The sequence below is a fragment of the Salminus brasiliensis genome, chromosome 16, assembly GCF_030463535.1.
Source record: "Salminus brasiliensis chromosome 16, fSalBra1.hap2, whole genome shotgun sequence".
NCBI classification, from domain to species: domain Eukaryota; kingdom Metazoa; phylum Chordata; class Actinopteri; order Characiformes; family Bryconidae; genus Salminus; species Salminus brasiliensis.
Window position 1 is genome coordinate 28,851,890 of NC_132893.1, and position 18,914 is coordinate 28,870,803.

The 18,914-nt window shown below is 39.7% G+C and overlaps 1 protein-coding gene across 2 annotated transcripts in view; it reads right to left on the minus strand.

The window, feature by feature from the left end:
- musk (muscle, skeletal, receptor tyrosine kinase) overlaps positions 1-12,894 on the minus strand; it is a 33,306-nt gene extending 20,412 nt beyond the window's left edge. For both annotated transcript variants that reach the window (XM_072658799.1, XM_072658798.1), the window contains exons 1-6: positions 12,816-12,894; positions 5,653-5,779; positions 5,378-5,529; positions 4,497-4,624; positions 4,240-4,381; positions 3,723-3,847 (exon numbers count right to left, since the gene is read on the minus strand). In XM_072658799.1, coding sequence (XP_072514900.1) covers positions 3,723-3,847; positions 4,240-4,381; positions 4,497-4,624; positions 5,378-5,529; positions 5,653-5,779; positions 12,816-12,894 — 753 coding nt within the window. The remainder of the gene's footprint in view (positions 1-3,722; positions 3,848-4,239; positions 4,382-4,496; positions 4,625-5,377; positions 5,530-5,652; positions 5,780-12,815) is intronic.
- Positions 12,895-18,914: the final 6,020 nt, after the last annotated feature.

Here is an 18,914-nt window from a genome sequence, read left to right on the forward strand (position 1 = left end):
CACAGTACAGTCCGAATTTGGGACAGAAAGGCAGCTGAGGATGGAGAGAGAGGCAGTCGTAAATAACGGAGTTAGAAGGTCATGTTTGGTAACAGAGCAGAGCAGCCAAGAGAACATGTTGAGGTTAAAATGACCTCGTACTAGAGCCCGGCTTCAGCAACCCATCTACACAGCTCCTTATCAAGAACCAAAAAGCCATTTACAACATAACTGTTAGATACGACTTCTGTAAATCATGTCAGCACTTTCTCAAGTGACTTCTGAGAGCCACTGCATATCCTATGCACATTCTGCAAAAGCTTCAAATGCCTTTATGCATTAGGTACAGCCTGAGTAAACTGAGGGAAAAGATAAACTGACAGAATAGGAAAACAACATATCTTTCATATCTTTTGCAGTACTGTGGAACATGTGTCAAAGCCATTAGCTCAAAGCATTTGCAGTAAAGGCTATCGGGGGTAACCTGAATGTTGGAGCAACCAGCTTTCCCTCATACAGAGATGATAGAGGCCTACTTACAGTAAAGGCCACTGAATTGAAGGATCGATATCATGAAAGATTACCTAAAAATCAAATAAACACTGAAGTACTTATGAGTAGTGCTGCCCAGTCCATTACTTCCACATATGGTCATTAACAAGCAAATGTGGCCCATTTTTAATTCATTGTATGATACCATATTTCCATATTTGCATTTGCATATTTCCAGAATGCATTTGAGCTTGCTGTAAAAGGGGCATGTTATTTGGCCACACCCATTTCTTTGGTTTGCTTCCTTCTTTCTTTAAACCTCAAATCTATTTATTTTCCTTTGATACTGCAGCTGCACTGGGACAGTGTTATTACACAGTTATTGTAGCATGTACATTTTAGCACCCACACAGGCATTAACAGGCACTGAACGTTGGTTCCTTTTTATTAATATTAGCTCATTAACATGTAGATTTTGTGAATAGATATGTACAAAAAAAAATTATACATGTACACCATATGGACAAAAGTATTGGGACACCTGCTCATTCATTGTTTCTTCTGAAATCAAGTGTATTAAAAAAAGGTTTATGCTGCTTTTGTTGGAGTAACTGTCAATATTGTTGGGATGGGTTGGAGAGTTTGGGATGAGGTGACCATCCAACAAGAGCATTAGTGAGGTCAGGATGTTGCATGGTCACCTCATCCCAAACCCAACCCATCCCTACAATATTGGATGAGGCACCATCATTATTCCAGGCTACACAGTGGTTCCACTGCTCCACAACTCAATACTTTATATTGAGGGCTTTATACCCCTCTAGCCCACGCCTGGCATTAGGCAACATGGTGCCAATAGGTGGTTGTTTATCTGCTCCAGCGAGTCCCATTCTATTGGCAGTTCCACACTTCCGCACAGTTGCCTTCTGATTTAGTTTGAACAGAGACATGAGGTCTATTATCTCAGTATTCCGCCACTCAAAACCATCCTCACAGCTGTTGGCCATTGTAACGTCTCCTGAGCGAAAGTCGAGTTTGGTTGACGTGAATATCACATTGAATCCGAACTGGCTGTTCAGACTTTGCTGGGAATCGGATATGTATCAGATTTGAGTACCACATTTGAAAGTGGCCCAAATCAGAATTGAGTTCAGTTGGTTTACACTGCCACACAGATCATCCATCTGTGTTGCATATGATGAAACAGATCCGGCCAGGTTTGGGTCATTTTTACTTGCTGTATGAATGTAGCCTTAGGGGCATAGCAACCAAATCAGCCCATTACTTTACACTACTCTATTTGCAGTAAAATGATGCATTTTCTGTTTTTTATATTGTTTAGGTTTCACTAACATCTGGCCTTTTTAGCTATATATTAGATATAGATACATATTTACAGTTTTTGGGAAAGGGAACGGGATGTCAATTGAAACTCATTTAAGGTATGTTGAATACCTTGAAGATTGTTGTGTACCTTCGAAAGCATATTTAAATTGACCCTGAGGGACAATAACGTACATGGACAGTGTTCACCCTCCAATTTTTATTATTTGGCAAAGATCAAAAATGCCATTTCCTATGCCAGCATTTCTGCATTTTTTGCAACAGAAGAGAGGGCCAAGCTTGATGTGTTCTGACTGGCCAGACGAAGATATGGTGTTAAACAGAACTATTTAAAACTCTGGCTGTTGGCTACCAGGGCTCTAAAACCTGGAGAGTTCACACTGATATAGAATGTCTTGTAAAACATTCTACAACCGTCTCGTCTCGTCAAATGGGTGTGAACTGGGCTTTAGAGATTTCTGGCCTTGGATATTGATATCAGCATCATCTCAGTGTTTGTGGTAGTGCTCTGATCTGACTGATAAACTTTATTTCAAAGGTCTGGATAAAACTGGATAAAAGGCCACATGCTGTTTTTATCAGTGATCTCACGTCACTGTCTTGGGGTCATTAACATAGCTGGAATGGTGTTAATAGTGGTATCGACCGGAGAATGCACAACCCCCCACTCCACCACCACCACCAAGGCCTCCAACTGACCTGAGTGGACAATACATGTGAGAAATGCAAAGTCTGACATTTGGCTTGAGCTGCCAGTGCTTTGCTCAAAGCCCCAGTCAAATGACTGTGATTAAATTACCATTAGTTTGTTCTTTGGGGCTCAAAAGAATATGAAAAAGAAGCTAAAGTGGAGGAGGAGAAGGCAGGAGGAGGAGAGGAAAGTGGAAAATGTGTGTAGAAAAACTAGGAACCTGCTTAAAGCAACACTATGTAGCATTTTTACCTTAAAATAACACTTTGCTTCTGTGGGCTTGGCTTACAGTTAACAGCAGTATGTAACTTTAGAGAGGCGGGCAGGAAAACAGTGACAGTTCTGTATCTCTCATCTTGTCCAGAAAAACTTAATTTAGTCATTTAGCGGTGGCTCAAAGCACAAATTACACTTTCTGACTGTAGGGGGAGACCAGGAGCAAGAATCACTGTCTGGTGTGGGAATTGCAATGTCTCTGACCGCAACACCCTACAGCAAATAGTGAGGCGAGCTGCGACGACCATCAGGGGCTCTCTCCCCTCCTTCATGGACATTTACACCACATGCTGCGTCCACAAAGCCACCAGCATTGTGGATGACCCCACCCACTCCTTACATAGACTCTTCTCGCCGCTGCCATCTGGCAGAAGATCCCAGAGCATCTGAGCCATCAGTACCAGACTCTGCAACAGCTTCTACCCCCAAGCCATCAGACTTCTCAACACACAAGGACTGAGCAGACTCTCTCTTACCTCACACACACACACACACACACACACACACACTCATAAACATAATGCAAATTAATTCACACACACTTCATAAACACTCACATACACATCTCTATTGATGCCCCCGCCACGTGCCAACTTGCACACCTATTATGTTACTGCTGCTAAAGACTGTATTACAATAGAACAGTACTCTTCTACCTTAGTAACTGCTGTGTTCACATATGATTTAGGCTGACTGTCCTGTCGGTTTACTGTGTCTAATGTCTGTTGATTTATTGTGTTTATTGGATTGTTTGCATGTTTATGTCTACTGTCTACTGTATTGTTTCTGTTCCTTGTTGCACCATGGAGGTCCTGGAGGAACGTCATTTTACCCCACTGTGTACTGGTACTCAGATGGAATGACAGTAAAAGCCTCTTGACTTGATTTGAAATGAAATATTTCCCATATTATTGCTTTAAATAGTGAGACATAGACCTACCGTATTGCCATTTTCCAGCCAGGTAATGGAGGGGATAGGGTTTCCAGTGGCATTGCACTCTAGAGCCACTTCTGTTCCAATCTGCACCTTCTTCTCCTTTGGAACTTTGAGTATTTTAGCAGGAGCTGAGAAACAACAGAAATATAGTCAAACGAACATGTTTTTTAAACAAATTAAAGGATCTTAAAGCCATGCTTAGGCCAGAAAACCAATGTATACATCTTCCTATTTAACCCTAAATGTTGTCAAGCAGCCTGAAGTCTTTCCAGAAGTTTGTCTAAAGTTTTCTACGCTAGTTTTGCACTGAAGCTATAAAGCTAATGCAGTTAACAAGTATAAGAAGCCTGTAGCTACTAGTAGTTTGTGTACAAATAAAATGTATTGTCTTAATTGTCACATACTTTCTTAAAATCAAGTGGTTCACTAATCTCAAATAGACTTTCTTATGTGGTTTCTGGCACTGTGTAGCATGCTGGTTATCTATAAAAAACTGATTTTCCTTCCAAAGTGGTTTTACCTTGAACTTCAATGGTGACTGGTTTTGAGAAGGCAATCCCAAAGCTGTTCTTAGCCACACATCGGTACTGGCCTGCATCCTCTTTCTTAATATTGTGAATTTTTAAGGCACCAAATTCCAGAATTGAAATCCGGCTATCAACCTGGTTTAAGCAAAGAGTTACAACATTGTCTTGATTATGTTTGTCTTTACCACTGAAAAAGTGGTTTGGCACAAATCCACCTTTTCTCTAACACAAAGACAATTCTTAGACTTACCTTTATAAAATCATCATTTTTCATCCAGGAAATATCTGGTTTGGGATATCCTAACGTTAAACACGGCAACACTGCCTTTGACTCCAGTAGCAATGTGACGTTTGTTGGATGTCTCTTAATTTGGGGCTCTGAAAGAGTACGTTTTTAATTTGTTAAAAACAGACAAAGCATCATTTTGTCATGGTCATGGTTAACTCTGTTTCATTTTGAGTGCTGGTCCCTGTAGAGAAGTGCTTCCAATAGAATAGGACTTTCTAAACATTAACCTATTGGCACCATGCCTAATGCCATGCGTAAGCTAGAGGGGTATAAAGCCCCCCAGCATTGAGGAGCTGTGGAGCAGTGGAACTGTGTTCTCTGGAATTATGGTGGCGCTCCATCCAATATTTTTGGGATGAGTTGGGGAGTTGGGCATGAGGTGGAGTGGTGATCACCCAACATCATGAACTCTTGTAAGAGCCCTTCACTTGACTCCAACAAAACCAGGATAAACTCTTTTTAGAATACCCTTGATTTCAAAAGAAACAATGAATGAGCAGGTGTCTCAATACTTTTGTCTATACAGTTCCCAATATTCTAAATAGTTTTCATATTCCAGACATAATCTATAATAATATGTAGATGGGTTTTGACTACCTTCAGCTTCTTTGGACATGGAAAGGGATCAGTTGCACACTGAATGTTTAAATTCAGGACTAAAATAAGAGAGAAACTTAGCATATGAATTGTAACCCTTTTCAAACTCTTTGGAAGGTCGTGATACCATTTTGGAGAAGGCACAAAATGAGTGTTGGATTTATGGTTATGTATATGATTCTACAACTGAAGTGTAAAGTTGATGGGTAAGCCATTCATATGTAGAACATAATTACACAACATACTCATCTTCAGCTGCAAAGCCCCACAGCTTTTTGCTGGCTCTCCAATTCCGTTGTTGGCATTGCAACAGTATTCTCCATTGTCGGAGTCCTTCACATTGGGAATGATCAACATTTGGCCGTGTTCTCTGATAATGTACCGTGAATCGTAGTACCTGTAAATAATCAGAATAGTCACACCACTGTCAAAAGGTAACAATGATGACCTCTGGTACATCTGATGTAGTGTGTGGTAGCCAATGTCTTGATTATAGCAGATTGGTGGCAAAATGACCAACCGTATGGGGTAATTATTGCGCGTCCATGTGATATCTGCTGAAGGGTAAGAGTCCACCTCACATATAAATGTTGCATTGTGATCCAGCAAGGCATCCACAGTTTCAAGTAAGGTTGTGATGCGAGGAGCTGAAAAAGAGATAGGGAAGCAGGGGTGAGGGAGGGAGAGAAAGACATCTATCAGCATCAGACGTCCACTGCTTCCCATAAATAGCACAAATTGCATTCTTGAGCTATTTAGCCTGTACTAGACCTAGGTCTTCAAAGTCAACGGATTTCTTATGAGTCACAAACAGTGGTCAGAACTAATCACTTCATGTGGCCAAAGATAGCGGCGCATTCATTAATCAAGTTAAGAAGGAGGACACATTTACAAGAAACACAGCGAGCAGCATTTGACCTCAAATAGCAAAGTAAGCATTTATTGTGGCTGTTGTGAAACTAAGCTTTCCCAACAGCATAGTTTACATTCTGAACGGTCTCCTTTGCAACACCATTGAACAATTGACCTCAAAAAGGGTCATGGAGGGAGAGGAGGCATGCTTCAAATGCCAATAACAATGTGGATGTAGCACTGCTAAAATTGCTAACACTGTTAACGCAGCACCAGCGTTATCTCAAAGCCTGTATACATAAATAACATGTCTTGCTGAGCTAGCTGACTGGATACATAGACTTTCTGGTCAGTGAGAAAAGACAGTGAAGTTGCAGAGTTGTTTATGTGGTGGACTAGCCATGTAGCTAGCTACTTTCATACTTTCGTTTGTCTGGTGCAAAAATGTAACTGGCCACCCAGTATGATCATGCTGGTTGACCAGCAAAGCAGCATCCAAGTCCCATTGCCACAGGTGTATACAATCAAGCACCTAGCCATGCAGTCTGGCTTTCCACACATTAGTGGTTCTAAAGAGCTCACTGGACTCCAGTGTGGTTCTGTATGTAATGCAATGCTACCAATCCAACAACAAGTCAGTTGGTGAAATTTCTTCCCTCCTATATATTCAACTGTGAGTGATATTATTGAAGAGTTTAAGCGTTTAGATCCTGCAGCACATCAACCACCAAGTGGCTGACTCAATAACCTGCTATTACAGCTGCAAATAGGGAACAACTCCATATTAATGTCTGTGGATTTAGAATGGGACATTATAAAAGCTCCCGTAGATTTAATGCGTAGGTGTCCCAACACTTTTGTCCATATAGTCTATGCCATTTTTGCTAGTGACTAGCCTACCAGAATCCAAAACAGCTCATTGTCACAGTCACCAAAAAATAAAGACTCCAATGGTAGTTAATGTAAAAAAGTCATTTTGGAGCATTTCTATTGGTCCGTTCATCATGCAATTCTCACACAATGTCAAGAACTATTTGTCTGACACTTGTATCCAGAGTGGCTTGCATTGAATCATGTTACACAGGTAGGCGAATGTAGAGTTTAAGGCCTTCTATTAGCGTAATGTGGTGACCTTTTCCAGAAACTACCTTTTCCCCTACTCCACTCCTACAGTGTGATACACGTGATGTACCTTCACCTATATCTAAGTAAAAATATTTTTAAGTAAAAATAAAAAAATAATGAAAACAAAGTCTGATTTACATTATGTCACAAAGCCAAAAACAGCGAATTTGCGATAAAATGCCGGTCTATGCTGTTTTTTTCCCTAGCAGGATTAGCTTAAGGCTTGGCATCCTCTGAATTGTAGAACTCCACAGGATGCTTTATTTTTACTTTTTACTATTTTTACTTTAGTTTTTACTTATTTTTACTTTATTTTTACTTTTACTTTACTAATCAGACTTTTTTTTTTTTTTTTTTTTTTTACTTAGATATAGTTGAAGGTACATCACATGTATCATACTGTAGGTGTGGAGTAGTGGAAAAGGTAGTTTCTGGAAAAGGTCACCACACCAATAGAAGGCCTTAGGCAAAACTCTACATTTGCCTACCTGCGTAACATGATTCAGTGCAAGCCACTCTGGATACAAGCTTCAGACAAACAGTGTAAATGATTCTACGGTAAAAATTAAGTTGCCAGCATGCTACCAGAATGTGGATGGAAAGCCTCTGGTGCTTTTGTTAACATCCTTACAATGTCTTCTGTGTAATGGCTGCTATTAGCTGATGTAAGTTGTTTATTTCCAGTCAAAAGATTCATTCATTGTGGGGCAATAGTTCAGTTACACCATCACAGTCCCCTTGCTGTTGTTCTGTATAAGTCTTTCATTATTCTGCTAACAATAAGGTAGTACCTCGGATATGGTCCAAACCTCTACTTGTGGCCCACATACCACATGGATGATGACTCAGGAGGGGGAGCCTAATGCAGTTGCTGGGACTCGTTTCTTCACTTGTCATGAATCATGACACCACAGAAAGCAACAATAGCAGCGTTGTTCTCGTATCCCTGTACAATCCTGTTGGAGAGTCCTCGCTCTGTGCTATGTTTAGTCTCAGCTAAAGTAGAGTCTCCTACAATCGAAGCCGCTAATGTAATTAATGTATAAAACAAAAGGCATGTGCAGGCCAGGCTATTTTCAGCAGCAACCTATGCTTTTCTGGATTTGATTATGCTTTTTAAAGTAAGACTATGGATCAGCATATGAGGCCTTCTCAGGGACGCTGCTAATGTACTACTTGGTAAATGAACTGTGGTTATATCCATCCATGAGTGGATTAGCAATCTCAGTGCATGAATGTGGGTACCGATGGAACATCAGATAGCAATTTAACCAATATCCAGCATTTAAATGATAATCTTGACTAAAATAGCTTGGTTTAAGTGAAGCTTAAGCAACAAGAGGATAGTTTGACTAGGACCAATGCTTCTCTGAACTTATAAGCATATGTCTGATGTAGCCAAGACAGCTGGAGATGATTGAGGTGATGGACAACATGAATAGTCTGAGGAAAGAAATACTAAAGATAAATAAATGCATGTCTAGCCTACAACAATCCAAAACAGCTCATATTCACACAAAATGCATCCTCCAATGGAAGTCAATGTAAAAAGATTTTAGTCCAAGTCATTTTGAAGCATTTCTATTGGTCCGTTTATCAAAATGTTCTCACACAATGTCAAAAACAAACTGGCTATCAAGCTGGTCATACTGTTTGACCAGTTCATCATAAAATTTCCACACAATGTCAAGAACAGCTGCCTGAATCACATTCTGCTACAGTCAAAAACTAAGCGAAGCAAAAACTATGATAGACAAGAGGAATAGTCTGAGAAAAGAAATACTCTACACAACATATTCTAGACTATATCCAGACCATTAGGCAATAGGAACCACCAAAAAAGATCTTTCTCTTTTCTCTGGACAATTTGTTCTGTCCTGCTCTGGTCCCCACACAGTTTGCAGGTCAATCTAAATCACTGCCCCAAACGGTTAAGTCAGCGGCGAACTAATTTACACCATGACTCTGCAAACATTGCACACTCCCTACTACTTTTTTCTCACGGGGATGCATTAGCACTGGCTCACTGCACCTCCTGGAACACAACCTGCCAGTTCCCGACGTGTGAAGCAGCGGATATGTCACCTGTTCCTCACACCGAAGTTTGCAAGTGCATCCGACAAGGACTTCCTCAGCACTCGAGCTGCTGCTTCCATTCACAGCACAAAGTGGATTCATTCACCAGATCTAAACAACTTCTAGAATTTCTTCAGACTCAAACAAGGAGTCGCTAAAAATGTGACATTCTTATAGGAATATGTTAATGCTCCCATTTTAAGTTTATTCCCAAGCTCTCTGCTCAGGACAGTCCAGCTCAGGACCAGGCTTTCCTGTTAGCTGGTTTCAGATCATCTAAGATGGTCTTTTAGGGTAAAAGTAGTTGAAAAGCTGGTCCAGCTTTAGCCTGTCAACATAGCCTATGAACTGGTAAGTAAACTGGTTCCACTGAATTGGAGGGCCTAGCTGCTTAGCTCTGGACCAGCATAGAGTGTGTGTTTTGTTTGAGTGTGATGGATTAGCTGGTTTATTCGTATGACCAACTTGACCAAGCTGGTCATACTGGTTGACTAGTTTGGTTGAGCTGCTTCACCAACTTGCCCATGCTGGTGGTACTGGAGGAGCAGTGTTATCATGCTAGTCAACACAGCGTGGTCATGCAGGTTAACCAGCTTGGTCCTACTTGTTGATGATGGCCAGCATGGTAGACCAGATAAACATACCCTATGCTGGGCAAGAGCTTAGCTGGTCAGCCAGCTTAACCAGGGTGGGTTTTCTTCAGGAATATTAGACCCAAGCTAAAGCTCAACCCACAAGCTAATGTATTACATCCAAGCTAATGCAACAAGCCACAAACTAGCATTCTAGTCACAATAGAAACCATTGAATGATGAATATGACACGCTGAAGAACAGTTTGTTAACACGTGTTTAGTTATTACATCCCCAGCGATCTTCAGTGTGTTTGATGTCCACATTGAATCTTCTGCACTGAAGCTGAATCTTACATTCAGCATTCAGCTTTGTCCAAACTGCACATCTAAATCATCACACTTGCCTCAATTTAGTCAATTTCCTAAAAGACCTTAAATGGATGGTGTTATCTGCCACACTGATCTCACAGCAAGGTTCTCCTCTGTGCTCTAAAAGCACTCTGCTCTGCACTTTCACCCTCTAATGTCTTACTCTGGATGCTGTGCCAGGATGGATGTACCGTACCCTGAAGGTGAGGAGCGATATTAATTAATTTTCCTCTTACAGCGCAGGTTGTGGTGGGAAGGTTTCACTGTTAGTAATTCGATTGAGACGAGGCTTGCGTCAATGTCAAATTTATGGCCTGTCAACCTATCCGAAGACCACTGCCCCATCAAATCTTACAGCATATCAGTTTTTAATGGATAGACTATAATAAACCCATAAGGAAAAAAATCTGATTCATCAGACGTTCAAATAAATGTACAGCAGCCAAATGATGTTTTAAGAAAGTCATTCTCCATTTGAAACTGAGGAACGTTTTGAGGTAAGACTGGTGGGAGATATTAACTTATTATAATGAGTTATTTTTTAAACATGAAAAAAATCCAGGGTTAAGCATCTCAAAAACAATATTTCACGGTGCAAAAAGCAATTGAACTGGGTTGATTCAACTCAAAATTACAAACAAGTCAGCTGGTGAAATTTCTTCCCTCCTACATATTCCACCATAACTGTAAGAGCTATTATTGAAAAACGTTTAGGAACCTCGGCAACTCATGTCAAGTGTCAGACCACGTAAAGTTACAGAGCACAGTGCAGAAAAGTGTCCAAAGCTCTGCTGACTCAATAACTCCAGAGCTCCAAACTTGCCATTAGAGCTGCAAAGGGGGGCCGACTCCATGTTAATGCCTATAGATTTAGAATAGGATGTCATAACGTGTATACCTTTGATCATATAGGGGACTTTTAATCAAATAATGGTTCACTCAAAGTATAAAAGAGTTATTTGAGTGGATAAACCCAGTTCATCTGCAATGTGTTAAACAGGGTAAAACGCTTTTTACACAGTACCGTTTAAGAATCATAGAAACTATGAAAATTGAACAACAAAAAAACTCATTGAACTCATTTGAACTCATTTGGTTGTGATATCTCTTGAACTTACTGTATTTACATGACCACCCATTCAGTTTGGTATTATATATTTCTTTAGACGCATTACAGGTAAGGACTCAAGCTGCAGAAATGTAGTGGAGTGAAAGTACAAGTGCCAAGTGTCAAAAAATGGAAAATTTGAGCTGTTGGTTAAACCATGTCCATCTCCAAAACAGCAACTTTACAGGAGAAGAAAAAAAACCTTTGTAGCTTTCAATGGAAATTTAATGGAGAAAGTTATTATTCATTTTAGAGCATTTCTATTGCTCCATTCATCATGAAATTGGGACATGTACAGAGAAACTGGCAGATTCTTATTATAGCAAAAAGTGATACTGGGTTTTTGTATGACGGTTAGGTACAGTGGGGACAGTAGTGAAGTACATGTACTCCACCATTACTGTCCACCATTAGTTCTTTACACATAACCAATCAAAAATAAGGAACGTGGGTTCTTTTTAAAACTTGTCCTGTGCTCCATGCATGACCTCAGGAATTGTCTAAAGCTGTGGATGAGAGACGGCTTGTGCGAGTCACATGACCATGATCCAGGCCTACACGGATGACTCTCCATCTGGATTCTCTTGTCCCGAAACCATCAAATACAAATCCTCTGCAGACACACTGGGTGACTGAGCACTGTGGGCTCTTCTACGTTATGGCCCAAGGTAACGCATGACTTCATGCTTTAAATCAGAAAGGCATGGACTTAAATCTCTCTGTCAGTGCCTCTGAGAAACACACACACACACACACACACACTTGGGAGTCAAGTTCCATGTAATAATTTAAGCTACAATTACATCTACCATATGGTGGGATAATGCATTGTGATGAATATGTAAAATATGCAAATGCCTCATATTAAATATGTAAAAGAGATCAATTGCAAGCTTCCTAATGTTGTATGTATAACGAGATTTATGCTCATAAAAATCATTATGCATACAGTAACAGATTATATTAATGTATGAAACAGTACAGCATTATTTATATGCATATAGATCATTACACACACCTCCTGCTAGATAATTACTGGGATAATCTGCAATAAATCTAAAGTTCAAACACTTTAAAAGTGCTATTCATGGCATACATAAAAAATATATATTGCAAACTATATAAAAATATAGCAAAATATATAACATATTTACATAAAAAGTGGAAAAGTGGAAAAAAAAATCAATATTATATATATATATATATAATATATATTATAATATATTATATATATATTATATTTATATTTTATAATTTTATATTTAGATATTTTATATATATATATATAACTTTTCCCCCTCACTGTCATACATAACCTTATCTTTAATTATGTACTTTTCCACTTTTAGAGAAAATTTAAATCTGGCAATTGTTCTTTACATTGTATCAAAATGTTGTGATGAACAGACCAATAGAAATGCTCCAAAATGAACCTGAAATGAAAGCTTTTTCCATTGATTTCCATGGTAAGTCAAGAAGGTTTTTTCCCTTGCCTGTAAAGTAAATGTTTACATGTGACAGCGATGATATATAAGTTTAACTCTGAGCAATTCCACTGTAACAAGGTATATCGACCCACCTCTCTGTAAGCCCCCGATCAGGCTGAAACATGGCAGAAAGAGGATCTGCAGCAGTGGAATGTTTTCGAGGAGCTTCATACTTGAAGAAGGCTGCGTTTCAAACCGGCTTCAAAAATCCATCCGTCAGCTTCATCTTAAAATCCAGCTTTTTTTTGGTTTCTTTTCAGAGACGAGGATTCCCACAGAATAGCGTGTGAGTGTGTTTGAGGCTGTGTGTGTGTGTGTGTGTGTGTGGTTGAGGGGGGGTACACATATGCAGCAGGCCCAGCCTTGCAGTCTGTCAGTAGTGCTGTACATGTGCGGTTTGCTTAAAGAGATGGACAGCAGCAGCTGCTTGATATCCATGGAGAGATATGAAGCATTGGAGTCAGGAGGAACTGCACAGAGCAGCCATCAGAACACGGCAGCAGACAGGGCCCGGCTAACGTTACCTAACACACAGTGCATCTGTGCAGTTTGGGCATGTACTGTTGATTACTGTCTACAGAGATATATAAGTTATATGAGATGAAATTAGGCTTTAAAATATGCAGAAAATACTTATGTGATTTTACAGGTACAGTTACACTCACAGTTACTTATTTTTCTATTTTTTTTATTCTTTTAAATCAACAAGTACTTCAACATGTAAATTGACCAGACATGTAATCTATCTACACTAAACATTTGGCCAGAGGTGCAGAAATGTGTACAAATTACTGTAAATATATAAGTGAAGTAAACAAGTAAACAAGTACTGTAATGTTTGTCACTACTACTACCACTAATAATAATAATAATGATAAGTTGACCTGTACATAAATAATAATAATATAGACCTACTACTAGTACTAACAGAAATAAATATGTAATATAAATATTTTCTATTACAGACATATGACTAAGTATATAAGAGTACATAATATAAGCAATAAAAACTTAAACTAATAATAAAAACGACTAATAATAATAATAAATAAATATGTTTTAAGTATGTATGCACGTTATAAAAAACAATGTAATTTTACTACTTAAAAATAACAATAAAAGTAATTTATTATTGGTAGTATTATTTATATTATTATTATAACTCTTTGGATTGTAGCAGCAATAAGCATATAGTAACATATAAGTAAGTAACTACTCAACTAAAACAAGGTGCAGAATGAGCACAGCTTAAAATCTAATGATCTGATAAGTCCAATTAATCCACTCAACATGAGGAAACTGGAGTTTCATATCTTATCTTATCATATCTTAATAAAGTCAAAAGTACTTCTCACATCTCGGTTTGGTAAAAAACATACTATATAATATATTTAACTTTAGGTTTTCCCCACTAGCTAAGACCACCAGGACTTTCTTTCTCTTGGGCTGGCTCATTATGTATGGCTGTGGCACCCCCAGGGTTTGCACTCATGACCTATGTCTAAGGGTAAATGCTTAGACAGTTGCACCACTTGGAAGCCACCAGTCTTTCCCTTCAGTACCTTAAAATGTTTAATAGTCTGGAAAAAAAAGATTTCAGAGAATCTAAAAAGTACAGTAACATATGATGAATTAGAGATTGGGCCCTAATTTAGATCATTTTAAAGTAAACTACGAAACCTATAATAAAATATATTTGAGTGTTTTACTGAGGCAGACTGGCTGGAGCTGGACTGATTAAGAGTAGCATTTTAAACCCATTTAAATACAAAAAAAATATTGCAGGTCAAATACTGATACTAGTACTATCAGTCCTGCTACTCAATATGCTACTACTACTATTACTACCACTACTGTACTGTTAATACTACTGATAAATTACCTCATTACTGCAGGTCAGAAATGTACATTTTATAATATACACCTTTCATGTTTCAAATTAATCAAGACAGATAGCATGAATATACAGTAACTGATCAGATGAAAGATATTATATGCAATATTACATTACATAGTCAGATGATTGATGTTTAAAGAAATGTCATAAGAATAAAATCCTTTAAGGTGGACCTTTTAAAACAGTTAAATCTCTGTTTAAAGAGCCATTTGAAAGCAATATTTACATGAAATTCTCTTTTTTATAACAAATATTTAAAATAACACAATTTCACCACTTTAGGTAAGTCATTTATCTTTATTATACTAGATGTATTAACTCATCTTTGATATTGCACAGCTGCTATTCTGTTTCTATATATATACATATCATTCACAGAGCTGTGTTTCTCTGTAGGCAGTTGAGCTGCACAGCTCACTTCTCACTCATAGCCTTCATAGTGTTAGCTTGACTGGCGTGGCTCCTGCATTCAGGCAGCCTTTGTGTGGAGGGACCCACCTGTTGCCCGCTGGCCTGTGTGCTCTGATTTATTTTAAGCAGGGGACTGACATTTCCCAAAGTGTTTGTTTATGGCCCCATCCTCTGAGCTTTTGCCTTTTAGGGCTGCAGCAGTAGGGTAAAAAATTAAATAAGGGCTTAGGTTATTCCGAGTGGCTCAGAGCATGAAATGGAAGAGCTGGAACCAAGCACTAGTCAGGAAGTGCTTTGTTGTGTGGAGTTTCTTTTAGTCGAGTTTTTCGAAGGCTGTGTTTTCAAGGACATTGGGTTTGTGTGTGTCAGCAGATCATGTGCTTACAAAAATATCAACTCTGACTTGCCGTTGTCACACTCAGCATGCTGACGGGTCCGCGAGGGCCGAAAACATGAGATAAAAGCTCCGACACAAGCACAGATGCCAAAATGAAAACAAACATGTCTTCATAGGGGACATGCTGATTTCAAGAAGCCGAAACAAAGATAACGCCTCGGCTCCAAAGTGCTTTTATGGGTGATGATGACAGGAAAGAAGGGAATGGAGCTAGAGGAGCGAAAGCGAATCTTAATGTCGATATAAAACACACAGAAATCCTTGAAAAGTCTCTCAGTGAAAAAGTCAAATTCTGTAGAAGTCATAGATGGTGAAACCGATTTATAGTGGCCTAGTTAACCCACTTGATGAAGCTTGGTTTGGGCTGACCATGACTATGACCATGTCTATTCATCTACACCGATCAGCCATAACTGAGTAAGTCCCCCTCGTGCTCCACAACAGCTCTGATCCGTCAAGGCATGGACTTCACAAGACCTCTGAAGGTGTCCTGTGGTGTCTGGCACCAAGACTTTAGCAGCAGATCCTTTAAGTCCTGTAAGTTGGATTGTCCATGACCCTGGCCCATTTTACTGATTGACCATTCTTGGAGCACTTTTGGTCAGATACTGACTTGATGATGCTTGTGACTGACCATATGGACCTTCTGAAGTACAGTTTGGAGGCCCAGAGGTATGTTTGGAAGAGTAAATGTAAGGCATTTGCATTCTGTAAGAACTGTTAAGCATGGTGGTGGTATTTTAGGACACAACTGCCCAGATATCATGCCCTTGCCTTTGGGCCTGTTGCATACATATGGATGATTCATGTGAGATTAAGGTGGGGTGTAATAATGGCAACCCAACTGGGTCCCAGTTATCACACATGTCCGAACCCACTCAGAGCCCATGCCCACCTCGCACCCACCTAGCTCAAGTTCCACCCATGTAAGCTCTACATGAGCATGTTGGCTGGGTGGGTGTTCCAACAGGGCAGTGACTCCACAGCAAACGTAGTTGTGGAATAGATAAAGCAGGCTCCACTTTATCAGAGAATCCTTTTCCAGTACTACACAGAGCCCTACCTTTCAGCCCTACTTAACCTTTCTGCATCTCCTACGGATGTCTTTGGTGTACGCTAACAAATGCTAATCAAGAACCATAGAGTCACCTATGCTACAGACAGCTGAGGCTGCTTGCACGTAATGTTCCATCACAAACAGACAGAGATTAATACAGGCAATGTCACTTGGAGTCTTGGCTGGCTCTCATCGCACAGGGCATTCACAGAGCATTCTGCAACACAATATGAGTGAGGGGCACAATGCGAGTCTGAAACCCTAGAGAAGACCACGCTGGCCTTTTGCAAGATGAACTGGGGACAACAGGGACAGGACCTGAGACGCCGACTAACACTTGTGTAAGGATTAGCATACATGCTGGAATAAATTCAGTAAGTACACTCAGACTATGAAACACATCTCCATGAAGACCATTTCATTTTGGACAACAAACTAAAGAAGCAGTCATGAATCATAAGCAGCCATAAGTCAGAAATACAACTGCCCTATTCACTATATGGTGCACTGCTTTGGAGTTCTGCCATTTAATAGTGTACTGTTAGTTCTGTAACATTTTCAGTGTAACATAATATTATGTAGTCTAGAAAAGATGTACACTAAATGGACATGGAATACCCATAATCCATTGTGTTGTTCGCATAACGTGTCCAAAATCGGACACTACCTTGTTGAATTCTGTTCCCTATACTATAGCTCTAGATAGTGATCTGGGTTTTTGCATGTAGGGCACAGTAAACAGGGCACAGTTACGGACACAGCTCCTGTTCTTGTTAAGGTGCCTTAAAGCAGTATTGCTCCTAAGCTCCCCCTATAGTTGGGGGGTGTAATTCACTTTCACCCCACTGCTGTAAATACAAATCACGCTTTAAGCTCCCCCTCATGGAAAGCTGTACACAAGCGTTTGTTGATAAGCTGAGAGGCACAGAACCGTGACACAGAAGTGATGATTACAGAAATAAGGCAGGATTTGACACTAATATGGCTCGGGTTATGCAGAATCACACGCAGAATCAGAGAGGTGCAGCTCCACAAAAGGAGCTTGTGCACATCCTTCCATAGCGCAGTAGCAGCTCTGCGGCCCAAAGTGGGATGGAGAGCGATGCCATTCTCCAGTTACAGTCAGTGGAGCATCAGCATGATTCGGAAGCTGCTATTTTAAGGTAAAATGCTATATAATTAAAGTTGTACATATAAGTTCTGACCTTGTATTGTACCTTATTCAAAAAAGCAGCTCAAGCTAAACACGTCCATTTAACATGAATGGACGAGGCTGATCTAGAAACTGTAGCAGTATATAATTACATTTTCCTGGAAATTCAGTTGTAGAGAAAACAAGGCTTGTTTATGGGGAAGTCATGCTGTAAGTGTTTGCATTTCCAGGGTTCCACTCTGCACAGAAGACATTAAGATAAATGTCAAACCTTAATAATGAGCAGTAAAATGGATAGAAACTACAGGTTATGCAGTTAATTAATCAAATGCATCACAGCTCAGTTTGACAGAATTCAGCCTCAGTGCAGATTTCTGTCACCAGCACTGTACTGCCATCTGCAGCTCTTTTAGAAAACAACAGGTCCATCATTACCAAGCATTTTAATTCAGTCATAATTTTCATAAATATAGAAATGTTGGTGTGTAGATGGATAAAGACATGCAGACAGAAATACATATTTTGTCAGAAATCAATCAGATATTGTTATTATCCGGACTCTGAGGACTCCATAAAAGCATGTTTCTGAATGTCTGTGTGTGTTTCTAGAAAATTAAATCCCCCCTAAAAGTTTCCCCTAAATTATTTTAATATGTCTCATGGTGGATGCAGCACAATTTGAAGCACCTCACAGAGAGAGCTCTTGCTAGCTAGCCAGGCTAATACAGCCTCTACAGGTAGGCTATCTAAGAGTGTTACAGCTAAGCCCCTCAACTCTATACCTCTCAATATAAATAAAAAAAGCATACATTTTTATTATTATTCTTGTGCTGAGAAAATAATTTTAATGGTATGTTATTAGCCAGTACCAATGGAGCAGATGGGCCTATAAGGGCACAATTGTGATGACTAGACGACTGGACCAGCAGAGCAAAACAGCAGGTAGCAGGGGCAGTGGTGGCTCAGCAGTTAGAGCGCCGGGCTATCGATAACAAATTTGTGGGTTTGATTCCCGGGCTTGGCAAGCTGCCACTGTTGGGCCCTTGAGCAAAATTACCAGCCTGCTCCCCGGGTGCTGGAGTTGGCTGGCCACTGCTCTGGGTGTGTGTGTGTACTCACACACCTAGTTCACTAGTGTGTGTGTGTGTGTTCACAACCACAGATGGGTTAAATGCAGAGGACACATTTTGCTGTACAGTGACAAATACGTGCACCTTTACCTTTAGGTAGATATTGAGGGGTGTTCCCAGTATGCAGTGGTCAGTACCTACGAAAA